The sequence below is a fragment of the Wyeomyia smithii genome, chromosome 3, assembly GCF_029784165.1.
Source record: "Wyeomyia smithii strain HCP4-BCI-WySm-NY-G18 chromosome 3, ASM2978416v1, whole genome shotgun sequence".
Classification (NCBI taxonomy): Eukaryota; Metazoa; Arthropoda; class Insecta; order Diptera; family Culicidae; genus Wyeomyia; species Wyeomyia smithii.
The window spans coordinates 203,555,827-203,577,493 of record NC_073696.1 but is presented as its reverse complement, the minus strand read 5'-3'; the positions used below and the strand labels follow the sequence as shown (position 1 = coordinate 203,577,493).

The 21,667-nt window shown below is 37.2% G+C and overlaps 1 protein-coding gene across 9 annotated transcripts in view; it reads right to left on the bottom strand.

The window, feature by feature from the left end:
* LOC129727779 (ubiquitin carboxyl-terminal hydrolase 32) overlaps positions 1 to 13,660 on the bottom strand; it is a 30,410-nt gene extending 16,750 nt beyond the window's left edge. For 2 of the 9 annotated variants that reach the window (XM_055685953.1, XM_055685952.1), the window contains exon 1: positions 12,353 to 13,655. In XM_055685953.1, coding sequence (XP_055541928.1) covers positions 12,353 to 12,410 — 58 coding nt within the window. In that variant the 5' untranslated portion in view covers positions 12,411 to 13,655. Of the gene's footprint in view, positions 1 to 12,352 lie in introns of all 9 variants that reach the window. The other 7 variants (XM_055685949.1, XM_055685944.1, XM_055685947.1 and 4 more) reach the window with 7 other exon arrangements.
* Positions 13,661 to 21,667: the final 8,007 nt, after the last annotated feature.

Genomic DNA, 21,667 nt, shown 5'->3' with positions numbered 1-21,667 from the left:
CGCGCAGCGACAATCGTGTCCGCTGCATACTGTAAGGTATCTTGTTCTATTCAACTTGGCAATTGGTTGTTCAGAGGTGGTGCAACGAAAATTTACCGTGTTTTACCTCTGAATGACCCGCATCCTCTAACGATTTTAACCTTTGGACTTCAGCATTTTGAGGTACATACATGCTAGGAAAGCTAGGTGAAGTAAAACACATGACTTTGAACACTTTTGAGAATCGTTTGGTGAAAATCTGGGATGAAAAGCCGATCGAAGTCGTGCGTGCGGTTTGTGGTAATTTTGAGAAGCGTTTGCGAGCCGTAATCAAATGCAAAGGCGAAAGATTTGTATTAAACTAATTCTGTACTTTACAACCGTACCATGATAACAAAACTTAATCAGAGAAGAAAAATTCATCTGTTTAATTTTTATGGTAGTAATGAAGTGCATCACTTTCGCGGTGACACTCTGTAAAAAAATAAGATGAGTTCTGTAAATGGCTTAAAGGTAATGTCTTTGAAATGTCGAGTCAAACTACTTGCAACAAAACGTTTCTGTTATCCTAAAGCAACAATCTATTTTAACTTTTCGCAAGAACGTGTGCGAGAAAATCGCACCTAAGATAATTGAAATACTTGCCCAGTGGAGTAAAGAGACGACTTTTACACGACACGAGAGATAATTAAATAAATATCCTACTGCATCGAAAATAGACAACTGGTTTCGAGTGTAATTTAAGATTTGAAACTACAATGGGGGCATCCCACTTTAGCTAATCAGAAAAAAATGACAAGTGATCCCATGGTAGGCATTTTCGTAAATAACAAATTAAGAGCTTTCCATTGATGTGTATTGGTAAAATGATTGGAAATTACGTAGGTAACCACAATTACCCACATAGTGGATTTCCAGAAATCAACCAGTGAATATTGGTTTATAGAAGAAAAAAAAAATAAAAAACAGCTTATATGCCATATCAAAATAGTATTTTGAGACTATATTCTTCGGAACAACGGGTGACAACTAAAATTTTTGATTTTTATGAGGCTCTCTAACTCAACAACAAACACGCTCAGAGAAAAACGAGAATATGTATATGTAAACTCTCTTTCTCCTCTTTATGGCAGTATTATCTGTTTTGTTTATGCACACTCAGTTCTGTTCAAAATAGCGTCGGAACCAGAAGCCTTGTGCAAGTGCACTGTACAGTTCTAACTGAACTGCACAAAAATTAGGCTCAAAGATCACGGTAAAGTATTTCAAAAGCAAAAGTCTTCTGGTTTCAAATATTCATAATTTCTTGCAAACCTCAACAACAATTCGCCAGGTAGGTAGTGGAAGTTTGGCTAGAACTATGAACAAAGCCGGACTTCGTTCTACTGGTCTAAGTCAAGGTTCAGGTCTAGTGGTTTGGTTATCAATCAAGATGTGTACCAGAACGCATGTTTGACAAAATTTTGATTCCATTTCATCAAAAACACCATGCCGATAGGGATGGTTACAGAGGTTACAGAGTCCGCTTTGATAAGCAAATGGTTCTTGATAGAAGAAGGCCATTTTTGGCTATCAAAGAACTTAAGCATGGGTTTCCTCAGCCTCCTCATCACCAACACCACCCCCTCACTTGGTCCGAATCCGTCTGCTTTCTCACGATGAAGTAGACAACATTTATATACTTCTGAAACAACATCGCTTTTGCATCGATAGAATCGCGATACACATACCCTTCGCTCGACTTTCGTAATGAAATTGCGTGAACATTTGTACGTCTCTAAGGTTAGGTTGGGTAGATGGCCCAAGTAACAATCCTGATGCGATTTAGTTTTATTTATACTTTATGGTAGTTTTATCAAAACATTACTGAATATATCGAGTTTTATCACAAGGTTTTCTAAGAACTTGTGGTTTTTATTTATCAACAGTTTCCAACAGTAATTAAAGAACACTTAAAGAGTCCTCCATAAAACTTTTTCATCAATAAGTCTAATGAACCTGAGGAGCGGTTTTGAAACCTACTTAATATCCCTTTTAAAATACCTATGAGAAACTTCCGTAAAACTTCATGAGAGTTTTACGATAGTTTTATGGTACTTATCTTTAAGATGAATCTATCTTGAAAATGTACCCAAAATTTTTTCTTAAGCCCATTTTGTCTCATGAAAGAGAAAACCTTCATGAAAGAAAAGAATCTAAAATAAACAAACATTTTTCAGCTCATTCAAGCAACGAACTTCTTAAGTCAAGTCAACCTACATTATTTTAAATCAAATCATTTAAGCGTGTTTACTTTTGTTGAAAATAAACATCAAAAAATGATATTTATGCCCCTGCTTCGTGCATTATGTTGCATTTTTTCATTTTGCCCATTCATGTTTTAAGGCCCTAGCCTATAACCGATTTGATAAATTAAAAACATGTAAAAGGAACAAGAAATTTAAGCAATTAACCATGGGCTTGGATGCAGCAATCATTCCTATGAGTAATTCTTCCGGTGTCACCACCATTTGCTTGTGAACGTTGTTGAAATCCTTCACTAAATTATTATTGCTTGTGAGCATTGATAGCTTGCGTTTCGTTGGAGGTGGCACTGGATTGTCTTTCACTTCAGTATCAGGTCATATCTCCATCCGTTCGAGCTCATAATCAGCTCGATGCTTGACTGTAAACAAACAAGGGAAAGGGAGCTATCCAAGATAAAATTTGTTTGTCTTGAAAAGTTCAAACGTGTTTTATTCAAGCGCAAGTATTCTTCTCCGAGAATGCAATAAGTAAATAGCAGCTTATCGAGATGCTAAAAAAATATTATTAATCTTACACAAGAAGTTTTAGTTGGAAGCCGTCTCATGAGGGATTAATATAAAACCATCGACAAATATGGCGAACTGACTGTGATTGACTCCGTCAAAATAATAGCCATTTGTAATTAAACGGTAATAAAAGACCGTGATTCTCAATGCTACTAATAATTTTGGTAGTTTAGTAGTGAAACACAAAGTTTAGTAAAATTTTCAATAGTCTAGCAATCCTGAACTCAACGAAAATTCAGATATTTTTCTTATTTTCTAAATAAATTGTTTATTTGGCAGTAATATCATGGCGCGTTGAAAATAACAAACTTTTTTCCACATAACACGTATAAACTGAACTCGGCAATTAAAAATTCTCATACCTACTTTATTTAACGACTACGATGACATTCATTTTGAAGAAGGAGTAGATCGATCGGGTTTGTTTCATAAATTGCTCTATGTAAATAATAAATAAATTCTGTTCCAAGCGAAATTAGCCAAAAAAGGATCGCAAACCTAATTTATAAAACTCTCGCAATTTGTTATAGTTTTTTTCATGGCTCTGAGTAACTCCTAAATGCTATTATGAGTACATATCGATAAAAATATAGAGTTTTATGCGAACTTTAGGAACTATTCTCGAGCGCCTTCTCTAGTATGGGCCTCCTCGATCATATGAGGATTTTACGGCTGATTTGTAGCAGTTTGTGGGAATAATAAGATTTATACACTGTTTCAAAGGACAAGCAATCAAAACTTCTTCAAGTGCATCGTAAAACTGATATTGTTACTTGGGAAATGCGCGCGTAGTCGCTCTCTCGCAACCGATAGAATTAGAATCGCGATATACCTATATTAGGGTGGCAGCGAAAAGAGTCGTGTCGAACTTCGCAAAGCAGCCATGTACATTTTGTTCATTGGCCCAAAAAAATCATCTGTGCGAAATTCCAGCTCAATCGGACATGATTTAGGGGTGCCTCGAAGCGCTCAAAGTTGTGATTTTTCGAACCTCGAAAATCGACTAAGGGAGGAGTACATCAAATTGAGAAAATCGAAATTTTGTTTTCGATGCCAAATGTCCTAAAAAATGCATAAAAGTCGAGATCTCGCATCTCGAATGACCGAAAATCGACCTTCCGTAACATGGCCGTTTTCTGGGCAACCGAAGGCTTTATATGGAATATTTTAGAACTGGCTACTAAAATGACCCACAACTCGTTCCAAAGCAAATGAAAATTATGTTAATGTTCATTAGTTATCTCAAACTAGATTTTCATTAGGGTGGTTCATTTGTTTTTTATCATACTCTTTGAGGCATTTTCAAGCTCAATTAAGCATCACTTTTGTCTTTAGTCTGATGCATCTATGGATCCAGTTTTAGCATAATTCTTTCATTTAGAAACGTTTGTTGGGTTTATTCGTTTTTTTTTTTTTCAGAGGAAATTTTAACATTATTTCAAACAATTTTTTTTCTTCTGTTTCTTTTTACCTAAGAAGCATTTTTCAGCACTTTTTTATTAATTTATGATTAAATTTTATTTTAACTCTCTCTATCTAATTTAAGCGTCCTAACCCATTATTTCTATAGTTGACTTTTTCTTGCCTTCTAAAGTCGTTTTTCAAGCATTTTAAACTGAATTTAAAATTCTTCTTTTTTATTTGAAAAACGTGTTTTTAGATGTTTCAAGCTACATTTACTAGAGTTGTTATGCATTTCAAATTGAAGTTCACATATTTGTTTGTATGAGTTTGGTATTTTTTTCCGATTTTTAGTTGCTTTATTAGGTTATCTTCTCTTATATATAAAATAAAGTTACATATGTGCGACCGCCCATAACTTTACAACGGAGCGTCTGATTTGAGCTGGCTTTGTTTGTTGTGTTCGTCTTTGTCCAAAGCAAAACGTTACGGTGAGAAAACTCGGGAAATTCAAAGAAAAATGGTAAAATTCACGAAAATAGAATTTCCATAGAACAATGAAATGAGATTGCAGAAGGCGCAATGAACAACAATAATATGACAGCAATTTGAAACAGGTGACTCTCGACAGTTATTTTGAAATCATTCTTTAAAAGCTACCACCGAAAATAAGGATGCAAATAAAAGTACGCTCAACTGGTGGCTACCGTCACGGCGATCGGTTGAACTGTCTAAACATATAAAAATGCAGCTCTGTTTGTCTGATCCATATAGGCTTGGAAACTACTGAACCGATCGGCGTGAAAATTTGTATATAGGGGTTTTAGGGGCCGAGGAAGGTAACTAAGATAGTTCGAGACCCCTCCCTCTTCTGGAAGGGAGGGGTCCCATACAGATGAAACACAAATTTCTGCACATCTCGAAAACTGACCAAGCAAATGGAACCAAATTTGGCATATGGATGTCTTCAGGGGTAACAAATATGTCCATTATGCTTTGACACCCCTCCCTCTTCTGGAGGTAAGGGGTTCCAAACAAATTAAACTAAAATTTCTTCACATCTCGAGAACTAACCAAGTAAATGGAACAAATTTGGCTGGTGAATATTTTTAGGTGTAACAAATATATCCATAATTTGAAACCCCTCCTTCTTCTGTAAGGGTGGGATTTCCTACAAATGAAACTCAAATTTTTTCACAACCCCAGAAATAATCGAGTAAATGGAAACAAATTAAGCATGTGGAGGATTTTGGAGGCAAAAATATTTTAATGGTGGTTCAATACCCCTACCATTCTGGATGGGAGGGCTCTTATACAAATCAAACATAGCTTCTACGGTGGTTCGATACTCCTCCGAACTCTGGAAGGGGAGGCAGGTCTCCCATACACAGAAATTTCTCCGGAAAACAGCCTACAAGGATCGGCAAAGGGGCCAAAACTCGACTCTAGACGCCATTTATAAATTAAGGATGGAAACTTCTGGTTTCTAATATGAGTATTCCCGGAATCGTATTGGTGCACTAAGGCCACAAGTCGACCTCAGACAACATTTTGAATTGTAAGATGGCAACTTCCGGTTTCTGGAAAACAGCCGAAAATGACCGAATCTTACTTAATATGAATATTTCCGTAATCGAGATGATGCATAGAAGCCGAGCATTTATCCTTATTTTGAATTCAAAGATAACCACTTTCAGTTTCTGGAAAACAACAAAATGACTAAATATCACCCAATATGGGTATTTCCGGAATCAGATTGATGCCAGAAAAAACAGCTGAAAATGATCGAATACCACTCAATATGGATATTTACTAGGGTGGGGAATCGTTATATGAAAAAAACGAAACTTGATAGCAGAAAGCCAGATCCAAGTTTCTTTTGTTATATTTGAGACCCCAAACAATCCTAAATTTATCGGAAATCGATTGGTTTTTTCTTCGCTTGGCGCATTGCAATTCAAATTTATATGGAGATTTGTATGGAAAAACCAACTTTTCTGCATTTTCCATTCTAAAGAGCTCAAAATGGCCCAAACCATAGGTTTTATGACTTCAAATGGTAGGTTTTTTGATGCCTAACAACTTGGCCGAAGACACTAAAGAGTTAGGGTGTCACAAAAAATACTAGAGCTGTTCAAAGTTGATTATGTCGAAATTTATGTTGCAAATCATTTTTTCTGCCAACACTGTCAGTGTACCGGCGTCAGTCAGATTTTCATCAGAAGTAACCTCTGAAACACGTTGTAGCTTTTACCTACACCTAGAATAGTGACCTGAATTTGTTAGCTTGATCCAGCTGAGTGTATAAACTCTTTACGACAGGTTACTTCTGATGGGAATCCTACTGACGCCGGTACATTGGTAATGTTGGCAGAAAACAAGATTTTCTGCATTTAAATAGACTTACTCAACTTTGAACAGCTATAGCTCTTCTTAGGGACATCCTAGCTCTTCAGTGTCTTCTGCAAAGTTGTTAGGCATCTAAAATACTATACTTTATCAAATCGTAGTGCATTATCAGAGCATCATTGAGCTCTCTAGGAAAGTAAATGCGAAAAAGTAGGTTTTCCCATATAAATTTTCATACAAATTTGAAATGCAATGCGCCAAGCGGAGACAAAACCAATCGACATTCGGTAAGTTTAGGGTTGTTTGGGGCCCCAAAAGGAACCAGAAAAACTTAGTTCAGGAAAATCGATCACTTTCCCCCACCCTAATATTTACATAAGAGATGTGATGTACAGAACCCAAAAGTCGAGGATATCGTCATTCCGATAAAACCAATCATTTCAAACGATTTGCCTTTGATCATATTCTATGGCCGATTCATCGTGCATTTGCAGACTATGAACAAGTCGCAAGGAATCAATGAATTTGAAATGTTTAAAATTATTTAATATAACACAAAAATGGGCGAGACGAAGTTTGCCGGGTCAGCTAGTTAGATACTAATTTGAGATCAATTCTGCATTATAACCAATAAATAAACCACAGAAAAACGTTATTCAACTCTTCTTTGTAAGAATGATGTCCACGTGGACAAAGAGGTAGGAGGGGTGGGGTTTAGGACATTGTCCACGCTTGTCCACTAGGGGGGACGGAGGGTCTAAAATGATGATTTTTTGTGTCCACGTGGAATGGAACACGGAAAGTACATAGGAGCTTTTTTTTGTCCCACCCTAATATCCGGCCTCTATTAGCAACAAGTATCGAACTAACTTTTCTTCCTTCCTTTGATCTTCGTTTTGGATCGGCTGTACTGATCAACTTGCAGGGATCATTGTGGATGCACATCGAAGAGCTAAAACTAAAGCAATAATTGATAATTCGATGTGCAATTCCGGTTGATCCTGGTCAGTAACGGATTGGCAACCGGCAGTAATCAATCAAGCTCAAGCTCAAACTCATTTCTTCACAAACACTATGCCGATAGAAGGTATGAGTTTTGGCCAGATAAAGTATCATCACATTATGGTAATGAACACAAACGTTCCTGAACAACCATTCGACCCCATTTGTACCCAATATACGCAACACGACGAATCTGCCTCAGTGTCGTCCATTCGGGAATTTCCTTGGGATATTTCTTGGTGCACAAAAATAACTAGAGATCCAAAATCTGCAAACAGTTGATTGGTACAATCAACAGATGCATTCGAAAAGTCGTCGTATAGGCCGTACAACGCTTTTGTTTCAACATTATAGAAAAGCTTCGTACGAAAGCCGGTTACGGACCTTTCTCAAATGTTCATTAAGGCTGATACAAATTTTGGAAAGTTTGTATGTCCAAGCCTATTAAAGTTAGCCAAGGGGAGGGCAAATAATAAATAACACCGAGAAGAAAAAAGAGACACATTTTTCATAAAAAGTTGTATGCAAGTTACGACGTTTGGAACTTGCGTGCAAATTAATGTTGAAAAATAATACATTATTATTATTATAAATCATTTAGCTTGCCTTTTGACAACACTCTCAATGTCACTGGGTTTATTTGTTGCTAAGTTGAGCATATACGCTGTCGAACAACCAATATGTAATATTAAGGGGTTATATACCTTTTTGGTCGAGAAAAATGAGGAAAGTTTGAATTTATTTTTAAGTGCATAGCACCATTTTCATTGCATCAAAGTGGTATTTTTCTGAAAGTACAGTTTATCAACAACAAAAAAATACGTTTGATTTTGAGATATACCAATTATTACTGGAGTAATGGCCGTTTCCCCGAAACGCTATTTTTTTGCAGAGGCTTGCGGTGATCCTGATAGAGACTCAGCGGGTCTACCGAAATCAAAACACTCATATTATTTCATTAGTTTAGAAGTGTGCCGGGTCCTTGAACGATCGCTTTTATGAGTATTTTGTTTTCAGTGCAAACGGGAACGTTTTTCCCAAAAAATGCACGTTTTGAGCGCTAAAAATTGCATTAAAAATTTTTTTGCGGCAAAATGTAACTGTATGTTGCAAAAAGCGATCGTTCAAGGACCGGCAAATTTAATAACGAAAATTTTAAAAAAAAGATGAGAAAATCGGTTCAGTAGTTTTCCCGCAATCAGGATCACGGCAAAGTCTTTTTTCGGAAAACACTATTCCGAGATAATCGCGTGTAAAGTTTCTAGTTTAGCTTATGCGGCCGTGGCGAGGCGCGCTGCAAATCTCTCTAACTTTCTTCCTATTGCTCAGAACTTTATGAAAATTTGTGAAAATGTTCTCAAGTAGTTGTATTCCAAGATAATGCAATAATTTTTTTCGGTTTTTTGAAAACTTAAAAAGGTATATAACCTCTTAACAAAACGATTTGATTTTTTTTCTTCCCCTTGGAAATTTCAACATTTTTGAAGGGGGAGGGGGGGGAGGTGACATAAAATGAGAATGAAATTTGTAACGGCCTAATTAATTTTCGTTGATAATAAAAATGTCTTCATAAGAAATAAATCAGTTTTTCTCTCAGTACATCTACCTTTTTTGACAGTAGTAAATACAAATTCAAAAATTGCAGTTGTCACCCGTTAGCTATATTTTTCAGGTGTATTCAACTGCGATTTCAATTCATTCAATGAACGATTACAATGAACGGTGAATTATATATGTGAAAAACAATCATCACTCGCCCATACAACCAGTAACAGTTCATTAACAGCACTAGAAATAATCACTAAACGCCAAATATTTTTGCAAACAGCTTATCTCAACTCTTATTGTCATTTCTTATCAATAAAAAGGGGTTAGTAACGAAAGGCTGAAACTCAAAAGGCTGAAACCCGAAAGGCTGAAACCCGAAAGGCTGAAACTCGAAAGGCTGAAAAGTATGTTTCATAACGAAAGGCTGAAACCACAAAAGGCCGAATGAACGAAAGGCTGAAACATGAAAGGCTGAAACTTTTGAATCATAATCGTTGAAAAATTCGGACACATGGATAACAAACCTTTATAAGGTGACAGAGTTCAATGTTTGAGTATTAATTGGTTTGTGCAATGGAAAATTAATTTTCGGCAACATTTGAATCTATACACACTTGACTCTTGTACACGTTTCCTAGATGATTCGGGACGAGACGGCCGAAGGCCGCGAGTGTGCGCCGGCGACTCGCCGTCGGAAGCGCCGGCCACTGCGGGGGGGCAGCCCCCCCGCAGAAATCACCTCTGTATAGGTTCGTTCGTTTTCCTAGGTCTATTGACTCGTAGGGGTGATCCCCTAGTTTAGTCCGAACGAGCGATAGCGAGTAAGGACAGCATACATCTCGGACAATCGAGTCGGCCGTAGGCCGCGAGTGTTCTTTTAGAAATGAACTTTGTGAATTTCAGCCTTATGATTTTTCAGCTTTTCGTGATTCAGCCTTTCGTGTTTTCAGCCTTTCGTGTTTTCAGCCTTATGTAGTTTTCAGCCTTTCGTGATTTCAGCCTTTCGAATTTCAGCCTTTCGTGTTTCAGCCTTTTGAGTTTCAGCCTTTCGTAGTAGACCCATAAAAAGATTACGATACCGCATATATTATTTATATTACGCGTTCTTGTGCGATTCAAGCAAACATAATCTCCAGCTTGAACAATGATAATATCCCATTTTTATGAAGTGCTCCCCGATAAAGTGCCAGATTAATCTGAATGGGTAAATTTGGTGAATAATCTGCAATATGCACAAAAATATATCCAAATGGTGAAGAACATTGTTTTCGGGGGCCACACCAGTGTAGCACGTTTAACAGACAATGCTCGTTATTTATCTTTGTGCTGCAACTGATATTAGTTCACCGAAATTGAAATTTTCGAATGAAATTTTAGCAAATTCGCAATCCATACTGGAAAGTGGATTAACGTTAAAGGTATAATTTCTTGCAGTCTCAGATAAAATTCAGTCAGCAGCCAAAATTTTACATTCAAATAATTGACGGATACAAAAATCCTTCTATGCATATGGCTAAAATTCAACTACTGCAGAGTTATTCACTTTTTTTCGGTTATGTTTGCCTTTAACAAGGTATGATAGCTAGCTCAATTCTGTTGGTATCATTAAAAGTTGATAAAATTCTATACTCAACAGTGTCTTGAAAACGTCGAATTAGAGGGTATAAGAAACACCTTAAAGCACGTGTTCCCGAAACCCGCTTGAGCAGAAATTTTGCATGAGCAATTTATTCGAGAAAACGAATTTTTTTAACCCTGCCGTTGAACGAAATTCGAAGTATCGATTTTCAATAACACGCTACTGTTTATTTACATGTAAAGCTCATTTTAATAAACTATGATAAGCAAGTGAACATAACTACGAAAATAACAATAAAATTATTATTGCTGTGGCAGAGAAATCAACCAAACTAAAACTAGAACCCACAAAAACAGGGATAGAAGACGTCATTCGGTTGATATTAATTAGCCTTACTGTTTAGAAGTGAACATACACTGAAACCGTCTGCATATTTTTAGTAGATTTAGGTGATACTGGAGCAGGGAGCACCATTAATAATGTAATTTTCTAGACATCAGTTATCGCAGAAGCGAGTCACTGAATAAATACATTAATGTATCTGTTTAAATTCAATCACGAAAGGTGTAACGTTAATTATTTTTTATAAAAGAATAATTCGGCAGATTTGATAATAGCTAGCTAAAACCCCAAAGCTTCCTATCTTCTAACTGTTAGTGTAAAAACGACAACTACTGTTTATATCACTGCATTGGATATGCCCTTGTCGTAATCGGAACGACCAACTTTGAAATCCCTCGTTTCCGTGCAAACAAAGTAAAGAGGGGGTAAACACTATGTAGGATACACACATACGTAGAATCAAATGGAACTGACAAAAACTGTAAACATTACGCTACTGCTAATAATGTCTATGATAGAAAATTCAGAAGTGTAGAAACAGACTGAGAAAAAATAAAACAGCATTTAAATTAATACTTCTAAAACTATTAAGATTGTTTACGTTATTTTCGGGTAACGGTTAAAAATTAAGGACGCAGAGCGCATTATTAAAGATCACATCAACTGCTAGAAAGAATATGGTGTAAATGTGGGTCACATTCTACTATTGTGACATATTCATTAAAAATATGAACAAACATAAGAAAACAAATCAACGTAAGTCAACAATTAAAGCTGTCAAGAATGTACCGTAAGGCGCCCTAATTCTGCGCGGTTCCTAATTCTGCGTACTTCGTATTAAAATGTTAAAAAAATCATTTAAAAGCAGATTTTCAAAAATTAAGTTTGGAAGTGGTTTCCTATATATTAACTGTTAACTTTCTGCTTATGTTTCGTTTCTTACTAAACGGCATTAACATTTTGGTACGAGGTGCGCAGAATTAGGACGCCTCACGGTATCTATTTCAGAGTTATATCGGTTTTGATACTTTTACAATAATACTGGAATAGTTATGTTGCTGAATTGGTTCATGTATCAGCAAAAAAAAAATTTCAAGCAACATGAAATATCGTTTAAGACTACAGCTGATCTGAAAAAAAAACATTGTATCTATGGCAATCGAACCCGATTGCCATGACTGATTGATGTTTATGAAAGAATCACAATATCATGCAAAACATGACAGTTTGATAATAAAACCAAAAGCAACGTCACATACCATACAATTACATGTTACAATGATGGTGCCATGCAACAAAAAGTTTAGGTATAGGCTAAACAAGAAAGTAAGATTCTTACCTCTTTTTACTGCCTCCTCGTAGCTGATGCACGATGGCTTTGAATCCTTTGCACCCATTATTTTTGAATCGCGGTTTTAGATTCAACACACTCTTTTTTGGACAATTGCAAACGGCTCTGCCAAGCAGCTGGCTGCAGTTACTGATAATATTCCATTCGACTATACGAAGATGCGTCCTTTTTAACAGTGTTTTCCTTTAACCACCTTACCACAAAGTTAAAAATCATCATCCCACGTCACATCGCATCAGAGTTTTTTGGCGTTGCCTATACATCCTTTCCAGATATGAATACAGCTAGTTGCCGAGGTACGTAATTCATTTTATCTCGACTTACTTATCTGGTATCATTGAACTTTTTTATGAGAAAACACTCACAAAATTATCACTTTGTTTAACCGCTCAAAACACTACTTTAAATTCTACATGATGGCAGGTTACTAAAATATTTTCCATAATTTATCATACTTGCTAGGTCTGATGTAATAATTTATTGACACTGCTGAAATTTTACTATTACAATATTTAAGTCATCGCTGTCTTGTACTATATTCTAAATGGTTTCAAGATTTTTACTCGTTACCGACAACTGAATCAAATTCTAGGACTTATATGTTGGCTAGACAATAACGGTTCTCAAATTTTTGATGTCTCACAAAGATAAGTTACAATAATTAACGAGTTAGGATTGCGACGATTACTCCATACCTATTATCTACACATTATCAATTTACCTTGGCAGCACTGCACTTTCTATGACGATTGGTCTTTATTATCACACATCAGAGAGAAAAAAAACACTAACCAGCGATCACACAAGCGACCAAAATCACTGAATCAGGTGACTAGAAGGTTGATGTTCAAATCTCCCCTATCCACACAGCACAATGCAAATTCTAATGTTATCCCTAATAACGGGACCAGCTTTTCATCGTCGATTTTGTACCTTTTGCAACTGTGTCATCGAGCTTTAGCATTTTTTATTCACCCTTGCTCTGATTCGACCGAAGTGGTCTCCGATTATTGTATGGGGACCAGGAAATACAATTGATAACTTTTCCTTATTTTCAGTGCACTTGATCTGATAGCGAACGGTGACGATGCATTTTCCGCTAGTAAATACCATTTAAATGCGTAGTTTTTCTAAGGCGAAATGACTCCAAACATACACATAATAAAGAGCAAAAAACCTTACAGGAAGTTTATTTGCGAAGCAATGAAAAAACACAAATTTTCCTCTTTAACTCAGCTCAATACGAACACTTCAATGACGACGATACTTCGCATTCTGCACTTCACTTCTGCAGACTGGAACTGACTGACGTTTTATTTCTGTTCTAAGAAAAAGTCCTCTCTGTGCGAATTGCAGACTGACAGCTGAATTTTTAGAATGTTCCATCTTATGTTAATAGCCCTTTTACAACTCATGCCTAAAATTGTGGTGAATATAAAAAATTGGCTGCGTTTGCGTCATGAACAATAGAATAATTCAATTGAATATTTAGATTGAATAGATGCACCGCAAAAAATTTATTAGGCTACTGTTCTGTGTGTGTTCGATCTGTCGAATAAAATATCAACGAAACATTTGCTCTTGAAATGCTCTTGTTAAATGCTTGTTGAAGCTTGTTTAATAATAGTTTTTACAAACCTTTGTTTCGCGCATTAGAACATACTTATGGAGCTCACGCTGAATAGTAGCTTAAAAAAGGTTTAATCGATATTAATTCAGCTCTTTAAGTACAAAAAAAGCAAAAATGGAGCTCGATTTTTTTGTTAAAATTATTTTTATCAGCTTTATTAGTTTTTTACTTGTGGAAATGATATGGGTGATTTTTTAATTTGTATTAAAAGGCAACAAAAACTATCTTTTACTGGGCTTCTGTTGAGATTCGAACTTGCGATCCATTGCTTGGTTGCCATCGATGAATGCAAGTGAGCTAATCTTTAATATAACGTGTGCAGTGTGTAAAGTAAATATGCTTCTAAACGTTCTGGTCTAATAAATGTTGAACAGCCATCATATAACTACTGAAATATAAGCTTCTTGCACGCTGCAGTAGCTGCTAGCAAACAATGGTTATGTCAAATCAACCGGTACGCTTTGTTTAGAGGTACGTGCAAGAAGCTTATATTTCAGCAGTTACACAATGCCTGTTCAACATTTATTAGATCAGAACGCTTAGAAGCATATTCACTTTTAACACAGCACACGTCATATTACAGATTAGCTCACATGCATTCATCGAAGGCAGCCAAGCAATGGATCGCAAGTTCGAATCTCACCAGGGAACCAACAAAAAAAAAAAGGTTTACAAAAAGGGTGGCATGTGACGACGATGTTGCCTTCCCGATATAAATTAAAATTTACCCGTAGTATTTCCAAGTAAAAAAAAGTAATGAAGTTAATAACGAGAATTATAATAAAAAATACTACCACGAATAAATATGGTTCAACTAATTCTTCGAACTTTACTTTTACATTTTGTTTGCGCTAAAATAGCTGAATAAATATCGACTAAACGTTTTTTCCACGCTACTATTCAGCGGGAGGTGCATAAGTATATTCTAATACGCGACACAAACGTTTTCAAGCATTATTGTTAAACACGACAAGAGCATTTTAACAGAGCATTTCAAGAGTCGAGCAAAGGCTTAAAAAATGTTTAATAAATATTTCATTCGAACATAGGTCGAACATATACAGAACAGAAGGCTAATAAATGTTTTCTGGTGCATCTATTCAACGCTGGATTAACAAGTGTTGAATACAATATTCTGCTGTTGTTGTTCAAAACCCTCTTCGCCGTTACTAAACAACTGTGTGTCGGATAATTTCTCCAAATTCAACTGAACAACCATTCAACAGAAGTTTTTTATTTTTCATTTTGTTTATTGTTCAACTGTGTCCTAATAAAAGTGATCGAGTAAATGTTTAGGCAACAATAATTGTTACTTGGGATGTCCTTCATTGAAATTTCAACAACTGAAAAGGACGCTCTCACAAGTTTTTTGGCCCCCGCGACCCTAAATCTACCCCTGGCCCTAAGTATTTATTATTACATCATTTACATAATTTATGATGTAATATTAAATACTGGGTCTACTACGAAAGGCTGAAACACAAAAGGCTGAAATCCGAAAGGCTGAAATCACGAAAGGCTGAAATCACGAAAGGCTGAAATCACCAAAGGCTGAAAGCTACATAAGGCTGAAAACACGAAAGGCTGAATCACGAAAAGCTGAAAAATCATAAGGCTGAAATTCACAAAGTTCATTTCTAAAAACACACTCGCGGCCTTCGGCCGACTCGATTGTCCGAGATGTATGCTGTCCTTACTCGCTATCGCTCGTTCGAACTAGGGGATCACCCCTACGAGTCAGTAGACCTAGGAAAACGAACGAACCTATACAGAGGTGAGTTCTGCGGGGGCGCTTCCGACGGCGGGTCGCCGGCCCACACTCGCGACCTTCGGCCGTCTCGCCTTGAATCATTTGGGAAACGTGTACAAGAGTCAAGTGTGTATAGATTCAAATGTTGCCGAAAATTGATTTTCCATTGCACAAACCAATTGATACTCAAACATTGAACTCTGTCACCTTATAAAGGTTTGTTATCCATGTGTCCGAATTTTTCAACGATTATGATTCAAGTTACAAAAGTTTCAGCCTTTCATATTTCAGCCTTTCGTTCATTCAGCCTTTTGTGGTTTCAGCCTTTTGTGCATTCAGCCTTTTGTTATGCCACACTTAAAATAAAACACCGAATTCGGTAAAGTTTTACCGGAATCTCAACAGCTGAACGTTCGGTGACATCTTCGGTGTTTCCGAAAATTACCGAACAGTTTGTGAAACCACCAACCGAGTGGTCGGTAGTTTTCGCAGCTTTTTGGTAATGTTCCAAACCGAGCAGCCAGTAAAATTTACCGAAAGAAACTTTAAAAATGAACAAAAATACCGAACGCACCTGTAAAAAATACCGGTGGCAGAAAAAGTCGGTTATAAATGAGCCTGCCGGTACCGTCTAAAATCAAACTAAATTAACCATATTACTTACGAAAAATGTTAGCGACTCGTACATCCTGTTTCAGTAATTCACCATTAACACTTTCCAAAAATTATAAATATCCTATGTTTACATACAACAATTAAAACAAATCAGCAGCACCAGTAGAAAATATTCGCGTCTTGGACGGTTGCACGTATGAGAAAAATGGCCACCACATTCACAATTTGGCATTTTCACAAGTTGTTCGGTAAAAAGTTATACAAATTTCGGTGAATGTAAAATTAAGCAAATATTTCGGTAACAGGTAACAAAATTATGGTAAAACTTACAGATCTTACAGAACAGTCGTTAATTCGATGCTTTTTTGCAGGAATACCGGTATTATTACACTTTACCGATGGATTATTGTAAAAAAAATTACCGAACGACTTTTTTTGGATTAAGTGTGTGAAACATACTTTTCAGCCTTTCGAGTTTCAGCCTTTCGGGTTTCAGCCTTTTGAGTTCCAGCCTTTCGTTACTAACCCTAAATACTTGATATCCAATCGAAAAAGAATACAGGTTTATTCTGTTGATAGGGGCTTATTGAAATATCAGATTTTGATAATGCAACCTGACATTTTGAGGAAAAAACTGATTCAATCAATCCAGATTTCCACGAGTGGTAATGGCGGACAGTACACGCATCCCATTTTGACGTTTTCTGTAGGTCAGGGAATTCAGGGTGGCCACCCAACCGGGAAAACCGGGAGAACCAGGAAAAAACCTGGAATCGTTTGGAACCGGGAAAAACCGGGAAAAAACCGGGAATTTCACTGTACATTACAAGCCGGGGTGAGATTGTGCCAGTGGAGGTGGGATTGTGCCATACAAACCCATTTTTTGCAGCCATCTCATGGCGATCACAAGACCAAAATTTCTTAACTAAGTTTACTCGAATACTTAACTAAAAAAGACTAGCCCTGTGACCCGGAAAAGATGGCTGACATATCTTACAGTGCATAAAACAGTTTTTTTTTGTTTCTATTCATCTTTCTCTTGGAAGCTAACTTGACCAAGGTAAGCTCCCCGGAAGTAGCATTCAAATGGCTCGAATTTTGCCCAGAGCAAATGGTTCACAACGATAATCTCGCGGGAACTGTAGCTGATAGATGTCGCCAAGAATACTCACAACTATTGAGTATGCATTCGACGAAGACATTGCTGACTTCCTACCTTGATACTTTTTGTAGAGATCTGATAGCTGCTTCAGGCAAGAAACTTTCTAACTTTACTGTGTTTATCAAGAAGATTCTGATTCTATCGCATGGCAATGCCACGTTAGAGCAAGGTTTCTCCGTGAACAAGGAGTGCGTAGTCATGAATTTGGAAAAAGACAGTCTTGTAGCGCAGCGCTTGGTGTACGATACAGTACAGGTTGCCGGAGGAGGACACGAAATTGATATTGATGAGGAGATGCGTGAGCTGCTGGAGTAACGTGTTTTAAGTGTTATGAAAATACTCTTTCATATTGTAACCATTGGAGAAGTTACAATCGGAAAGTTGAAGTTTTGGTTGGAGGTTGTTAATAAAAAAAAAGATCTAACAAGAGATCGACTCTGTGGATAAATGTAAATATTCACGCAAAATTACCTTTGTTGCATTATATTCAAAGTAAACAAAGTTTCAGTATACCAGAATTAATAAAATGGCAACCATGTGTGGCCCGGCGTAGCGGGATGTAATCGGTTTCCACGTCAGTTTTTGAAAAAATAAGTCATTACAAAATATGGGCAGCGTAGCAAAAAGACCCGATGTGCTACCAAATGGGACCAATTACATCTCCGTACGTCCATTAGGAGCTAGGTAGGGTTGAACTGGTATACGCAAAGAGAGATGTGAGGGGACTCTACTGGTTGTACGGAAATGCCGTCAGTCGAGACGTACACCAGCCACTTTTGCGTTCGAGAGAGAAGCCTACATCAAGGAGGGAGAATATCGACGTGCTGTCTTGCGATTGGTCCGACTACGCATTAGTCGAGCTGTGACACCAGACATGCGGCCTCAAGCGTGTATAAAAGGACTGCGAAGCCGCCACGCGAGATCAGTTCCTGGGACGAGTTTAGACAACGGCAGCGATTGCCTTCCGCGCGGTACGAGAAAAGAACGATCGTAGGCAGTGTTTCGAAGTTCGCCGCAGTTAATTGGATTCCGATCCACAGCCCAATCCGGATTAACCCCGGCAAAAGCCCGTACGGTAAAATTAGGCGTTACTGCCCGACGTGAACAGCCAGACTACCCTCGTCCCCAGTGCGCGAGTGTCCCAGTGGCATCAGCCGTCCATCAAGATACGGCTTAAACGTGTTGGGCCATAGTAAATCGGCCTGATCAGATACCGCACATACCACCACCCGCTGCGGTCAGTACGCGAGTGCCCTGTTCTTGGCCGTTCGTCAACATACGGCTCAAGAACCCGTGTCGGACCATATTACTCCGGTCCCGATTTGACCACGCTACGGTCTGTACGGTAGTGACCACAGTTCCTGGCCGTTCGTCAGCACACGGCTTTGCATCGGGAAAGTCCCGAGAAGGGCGAAATATTTGAGCCAAGGCTGGCCGAACACGTTCCGGTCATAGCTACATCACCAGCGAGTATCTACGAGTGTATCCACCAGCAGCAGAAACCGGCGGACGCGCCGGTGCGATTCTTCAAGGCAATGGTACGAGAGAGCAACTCGACAGTGTCAGCTCCAAGCGGCGGCAATAACGGACAACAGTGAGTCGTAGAGCTAAAATAGCTAAATAAATTCCGTAGATTTTCCCTTAAACTTTGACTTTAATTTAAAAGTTTTCCTTTCAAATTCAATAAATGCCGTGGTTGCCAAATGATTAGTTTCTTGGGTTTTGCGTGAGCCGAAATTTCGATTTTAGGTTGTGACCGATTTGAAGCTACCTTGAGCGCATTTTGCCGACCCTGTAAATGAGAGTAACGCCGGGCAATCAAACAGTAACAATATATTACTCTTTTATATATTGAATCTTATCTGGTTGAGGTAAAAACGATTCCTTCAAACTTAATTTGGCCTAGAATTCCTCGGTAATGAGTATTATATGCGTTGTTTATAAGATACTTGTAGACATCTCCTCTCGGAAAGGTGACATCCGTCGCATTTTTCGATTCTTTGCAACTATATCTCTTGATTCTAATAAGGCTAAACACGTCAAGAAGTGACTTAGAGCATATTGAGATGTAAATCGAAAGTCACGCTTTTTTATTCCTTAACTGCATGGAAAACTACAGAATTCAAAAGTACAATTAACCAGGAGAAATATTTGAACGAACCGGGAAAAACCGGGAGAAAACCGGGAATTTAATTTCGGGTTTTGAGTGGCCACCCTGGGAATTTTCAATCGCAGTAACGGAGTAGAAAATATAACAACGTCGTAACTCTCATGTCGTAACGTCCCGAAAAAGAGGTTACGATGTATTTCGTGGTGAGAACAGTTAAGGTGAAACCTCATTGAATCCAAAAATGGCCGACTTCGAGTCACCATTTCGAATTTTCAAAAGCACAAGACTCAGAAATATTCATTGCGTTCCCTATGAAAATTCTATTTTATGTTTGCTGGGGTTGGGTTGTTTTATCTTTCCTTGTACCAATGCATATTCTTGCAAATTAATAGTTCCGTCATTTTGACGTGGGACTACGTCTTTGTTTACTATACTGGGATGTATTCTGTAAAATAGGAAACGAAACTGGCAAATGTTACGTCATATTTCAAACAATAATAACAGCATAACCACGTGATGGATAATAATAACCAATATATTAATGGATAGATAAAACGTGTAACAACTCATAATACGCTAGTCATCATTATTATTGCACTGCTCAACGGTTAAAATTGATAAAAAGTACAAGAAAATTTACGCGAACAACGAACCAATCACACGCGAGCATTCCTAGTACAGATGATGTAAATGGACACTAGCCATTCCCTGTGATATTTTCAGTTTCAATATAAAAAAATGGACAGAGTTTCCCCGTCCCAACAGGTCAATTTAAGTTTGCTTCCATGAACTTAGACTAATTTGAAGTCTCGAAGGTAAAGATCTTTCGAAAAGTTTTGAAATAACCCTTTTTTTGAACAATTCCTATACCTGTTGTCAGAGCATAATAAAAACTGATGTCTTGAATGAAAACATGCTGGTAAAAGCAACAATACCGTACAGTATAATATACATATTATGTGGAGCAGGGCGCCGCTGGTCTCTCGTCGTCTATCATTGCAGTGGTACACGACTTCTATTTCCGTGAAATCAAGGAAAAAGTGCAATGCTGCTGCATTGATAGTGATTGAAAGTTTATCTCATGAATATGGTTACCTTAGAAAAAAAAATAAACTACTCAACAAGAATTGAGCATTTTTGCAACGGTCATAAGATTTTTTTTGCATTTTATCTTCAATATTCACTAAATGATTGTGATCGTAAAATTAGATTGCTGAAAATAGAAATTTATAGAAGCTCAAGAGCCAGCGAATGCTTCAAATAAAATATTTAATTTTGTCGATTCACTAGGATCTATTCAGAATATTTGTTCACATTTCGACATTATTAGATGATATATTTTTGTTTTCAACTTAACAAATAACTTAACAATTTGTCAAACAAAAAACGAGAAATTATTCATTTCGAACTTTAACTTCCTTGTAATTGTTGATTGTTATGATTTTTCGCTGGAACTTGTTGATTATTTTGTTCAACATATCTTCTTATGTTTCCCTATGAGTGAACCTATGCAACGGCTTCGAAATTATTTCCATAATAAGAGTTATGTAATAACTTTAATTTGAGCAGAGTTAAATACGACAAAATCATGTTTTATGATAACGTAGGTATTGTTTGATTTGGTTTATGAGGGAATAGAGTTAATTCTGATTCAGACGCATTGCAAGAAATTCTTGGTGCTTCTACAATAATAACGACACGCTTGTGCCTTGTTAAAAAAATGTTGTTCGCACAAAAAAACACTACACAATATCGTTAAGTGTGATCGAAGTTCTTTCGAGTGTTGCTCAATATATTTCTAAAAAGAAAATTTATGGGGAGGCTGCGTATAAAAAAAATACTTAAACCACAGAACAAACGAATTGTTGCTGTCTGCAGATTCTGTAACCTTTGTAACTAAAAGTTTTTCTAATTACAGTCTTTAGTCCCACGTCACCATTTCATACAACCCTAGGGCTGTATACCTTGTAGTATTTCAGTAAATTGGCAAATTTTTCGTACAGTAGCACAAACGCGACAAAAAGACAATGGCGATA